A 4,279-nucleotide genomic window follows, 5' to 3' on the forward strand; every position below is an offset into this window, starting at 1 on the left:
CGTTTCATTTTCCCCCCGGGTGTCCTTCAAAGTCCCTTCAAGCTCCAATGTGAGGGAATGTTCTCTGGATCCCTGCTCCTCTCTGAGTCCTCTCCCAATGCACCCACTCTTGCACAGGATTTTTGGGGCCACACCTCTATTTAAATTGTTCACAAGCAGCACTCTGACCTTCACTAGGTCCTTAGGTGCCAAGGCTGAAGACTGGGTCCAACCCAAGTCTAAGAACTTTGGCCAGTGATTGAGGTTTAGGCTGTATGGGTTCCCTTTATGTTCAGGCTGTGAATGGAAGTTGGGGGGATGGTCCCCTAACCCGAGCCCCTGGGCCCTGTGAACTGCCAGAAGGAACAGAGCAGAAAAGTTAGAAGGCTGGAGAATGACCTTGAGCCCCAGCGCTGAGCATGGTGCTCTAGAAAGGAGGGGTAGAGGGGAGGGGCTCCACCCACCAGGTGAGGTCATGGGAAACCAGCTCTGGCGCTGACACCTGGGGAAACCCGTTTCCAGGCCGCTTCCCACGCTAGCTCTCCTGGGAACCAGCTGAGCCCCAAGCCGGGAGCCCCACACCTACCCCCACAGTCCAGTTCCCATCGCACTGCCCCACCCCCAGTCCAGCCCCCACCCTTCAATCTAGCTTTAGTCCTTTGGTCCCCAGTCTGTCTCTAGCCAGGCAGTTGGGCCTTGAGGAGGGTTATGAGGGAGCAGTGGGCTCCAGGAAATGACAGAGACAACGCACAGCTTCACAGACTTAAGGTTTTATTTGCAGACTCTGCACTGCTCTAGCTTCTAGGCTGTGTGACCTTGAGGAAAGGGATGATCCCCAACCCCGTCCTCCTTCAGGCTCTAATTTGCAGCTCCTCCCCCTCCTTTTTGCTGGGCCTTGACTCTCACTTCCTGCCCTACTCCTGGCCCAGCCAGTTTGGGCAGTGACTAGGGAGCCCAGAGACCCAGTTCTTCCCAGGGGCCAGCCCCGCCCTCCCTGGCCTTGGGGGTTGAGGGCCGCCCAGGTGTCAGCCTGCTCCTCATCCACCCCACTTCCCTCACTCCTCCTCTTTGTCATCTTCCTTCCAGGCCCAGCCCTTATCCACCATCAGTCCCAGGCTCCAAGGCCGCTTTTTCCTGCTCTCTCTCTCTCGCCCACTCCATCCCAAACTTCTCTCCAAACCAGGGTTGAACCCCTTCCAGCCCTCCACAATGCCAGGTGTTCCCCAAGCTCTTTCTCACCCCTGTCCCAAGGAAGGGTCCTAATTCAGCCAGGTTGACCTGAGGGCCCAAGACAAGAAACTGGGAACTGGATCCCAAACTACTCGGAGGTGACTGACCCTGTTAGGACCATCCCATGAAAATCAAAGTGCCAGGTGTTTTTCTGTGAGCTTTGACTGGAGAAATCCAAATCAGAGCCTTCCCTCCTAGGCTCACCCAGGCATATCAGAGTGGGCAGTTAGAGGCCCATGTCCCCCGAGTGTTCGGAAGGGAACTGAATCCCATGAGGTGGCCAGGTCCTGCCAGTAGCTCCCGCAAAGGCCCGGGTGCCCCAGGTCTCAGAAGTCTCTGGCCTCCTGCCTACCACTTGCTATGCAGCCATAGCTGCTCAAACGAAGCAGAAGAACTTCTTCCAGCGGCAGCGGGAGAGGGTGCGCACACCTTTGGCATTCAGTTTCTTCTCCAGCCGGGCTTTGTGCTCTATGGCACTGAGAATGGCCGAGTCAAATACTTCCTTCAGGTTCTTCTGCGTCAAGGCTGAGCACTCCAGGTAGCAGCAGGCTCGGATCTTCTCGGCCAGACCTTGAGCCTGGGGTTGGGGCACGGGGCCCTCCCGGCCCCCCTGGTCCAGCTGAATCAGTACGTTGACATCGTCCCTCAGGTCGGCCTGGGTGCCCACCAGCAGAACAGGCGCCTGGGGGTTGTGCGTGCGGATCTCGGGCAGCCATTTCTCTGTGATGTTTTGAAAGGAGCTGGGCTGCACCACGCTGAAGCACGCCAGGAAGACATCGGTATCCGGGTAGCAAAGGGAACGAAGTCGGTCAAAATCCTCCTGGGGTGAGAAGGCCAGGTGGTAAGGATTAGCCCCCACCCCGCTACAGGGAATCCATTTCTCACCCGGGGCTGGAAACCTGAGATTGCAAGAGCCCAAGGCTTTCTCCATTCTTGCTCCATGTGGGGTCCTCCCAGCCTCCAGCCCACCTCCCCGCAGACCAGTAGAAGCGGCGCCCAGCTTCTCACCTGTCCGGCTGTGTCCCAGAGCTCAATGCGCACCGGGGCTCCATCCACCAGGACTTGCACTGCAGGGGCGGGGCGGGGAGAGCCTGAGTTAGGAAGGGCGTCCCGGGCCACACCAGCGCCACCTCGGGGCCTGCTCCCGTCTCCTCCCCGGGGTCCTCTGCGCCTCCCGCCGCGACGCCCGCCCCAGCTCCCGGGTGCACAGCCCCGCCGCAGCCACGCGGCCGCCTGGGCGATTGAACGTACGTACCGGAGAAGGTGTCCAGCGCAGTGGGCCGGTAGCGCGCGGGGTACCCATTGCAGGTGTAGCTGACGATGAGGCTGCTCTTGCCCACGGCGCCGTCGCCCACCAGCACGCACTTGATGCCCAGCTCTTGGGGCGCGCTACGCCGCCGCGGGGGAGGGGTCGGGGCCCGGAGCGGGGGCGGCTCGGCCTCGCTCAGCTCCCGCGGCGGCATGGCCCGCTCTGAGGGCAGCAGAGGGGCCAGCCCGGGACTCGGCTTCGCTGCGCTGGGTGAAGCAGGTCCCGCTGGCTGCGTCTGACAGAGTGGGTCCAGGCTGGGCGCGTCGGCCCAGCGCTACCAGCGGGTTTGTGTAGGGCCCCGCCCACCTCATCTACATGTCTCAGGCGGCCCCGGACCCCACCCACCGGCGAAGACCTCCCGCGGCCCGGCACCTAAGAGGCCCGGCGAGGAGGAGGAAAACCCCGGGAAGGAGGAAAGGCAGGCAGAAAGCTGGAGCCCCAAGAGTCACGCAGGTACAAGGACAAAGAATCGTCAAATGAGAATACCAAGAAGAGACAGACACCCATGATTTATTGTTAGGAGGAAGAAGCAAGTTGCAGAACATATAATACAGTATGTTCAGGTTAAACAAATGTGCAAATTGAACCTTGTTCAACTTACAATAAAAAAACTATACATATGTTTGCATGAGTATTAAAACGTTGGGATAATTTTATTAATGAAAGAATTATTATTATTTTTTAATATAGAGGCTGGGAGCAGTGGCTTATGCCTGTAATCCCAGCGTTCTGGGAGGTTGAGCCCGGAGGATCACTTGAGTCCAGGAGTTCAAGGTTACAGTGAGTTGGCCGGGCGCGGTGGCTCAAGCCTGTAATCCCAGCACTTTGGGAGGCCGAGACGGGCGGATCACGAGGTCAGGAGATCGAGACCATCCTGGCTAACACAGTGAAACCCCGTCTCTACTAAAAATACAAAAACTAGCCGGGCGAGGTGGTGGGCGCCTGTAGTCCCAGCTACTCGGGAGGCTGAGGCAGGAGAATGGCGTAAACCCGGGAGGCGGAGCTTGCAGTGAGCTGAGATCCGGCCACTGCACTCCAGTCCGGGCGACAGAGCGAGACTCTGCCTCAAAAAAAAAAAAAGGTTACAGTGAGCTATGATAATGCCATTGCACTTCAGCCTGTGTGACAGATCCTAAAAACAAACAAACAAAAAACCTGTTGACACCCGAACAAGCGGGAATTATTGGCAAGAAACCCTGTGCAGTCAGCCGAAAATCCCTATATAACTTTTGACTCCCCCAAAATTTAACTATTAATAGCCTGCTGTTGCCGGACTCCATGGCTCACGCCTGTAATCCCAGCACTTTGGGAGGCCGAGGTGGGTGGATCACCTGAAGTCAGGAGTTCGAGAACAGCCTGGCCAATATGGTGAAACCCTGTCTCTATTAAAAATACAAAAAATTAGCCCGGTGTGGTGGCGGATACCTTTAATCCCAGCTACTCAGGAGGCTGAGACAGGAGAATCACTTGAACCTGGGAGGTGGAGGTTGCAGTGAGCCAAGATTGGGCCACTCCACTCCAGCCTAGGTGACCGAGTGAGACTCTGTCTTAAAAAACAAAAACAAAAAACCCAAAAAACAAAAAGTAGCCAAGCATGGTGGTATGCATCTGTAATCCCAGCTGCTCAGGAGGCTGAGGTGGGAGGATGGCTTGAACCTGGGAGGTGGAGGTTGCAGTGAACTGAGATCATGCCATTGCACTCCAGCCTGGACAACAGAGGAAGACTTTGTCTCAAAAATAAATAAATAAATAAATAAATAA

The 4,279-nt window shown here is 56.9% G+C and overlaps 1 protein-coding gene across 1 annotated transcript; it reads right to left on the minus strand.

The window, feature by feature from the left end:
* Positions 1 to 733: 733 nt before the first annotated feature.
* RHOV (ras homolog family member V) lies at positions 734 to 3,140 on the minus strand. Its single transcript, XM_017864016.1, has 3 exons — positions 2,465 to 3,140; positions 2,218 to 2,276; positions 734 to 2,029 (listed from the first exon to the last, which is right to left on the minus strand). The coding sequence occupies exons 1-3, from the start codon at positions 2,670 to 2,672 to the stop codon at positions 1,586 to 1,588; spliced, it is 711 nt and encodes a 236-aa protein (XP_017719505.1). The 5' UTR covers positions 2,673 to 3,140; the 3' UTR covers positions 734 to 1,585.
* Positions 3,141 to 4,279: the final 1,139 nt, after the last annotated feature.

This window comes from Rhinopithecus bieti, unplaced genomic scaffold (genome assembly GCF_001698545.2).
Source record: "Rhinopithecus bieti isolate Rb0 unplaced genomic scaffold, ASM169854v2 scaffold_74225, whole genome shotgun sequence".
In the NCBI taxonomy this organism is placed as follows: Eukaryota; Metazoa; Chordata; class Mammalia; order Primates; family Cercopithecidae; genus Rhinopithecus; species Rhinopithecus bieti.

Excerpts from the sequence above, each read along its gene's own strand:
- RHOV (XM_017864016.1), bottom strand. The coding sequence starts at position 2,672 with ATGCCGCCGCGGGAGCTGAGCGAGGCCGAGCCGCCCCCGCTCCGGGCC. Across the intron at positions 2,277-2,464 it reads TGCGCTGGACACCTTCTCCG|TGCAAGTCCTGGTGGATGGA; the intron begins GTACGTACGTTC and ends CCGCCCCTGCAG. Across the intron at positions 2,030-2,217 it reads TCTGGGACACAGCCGGACAG|GAGGATTTTGACCGACTTCG; the intron begins GTGAGAAGCTGG and ends TTCTCACCCCAG.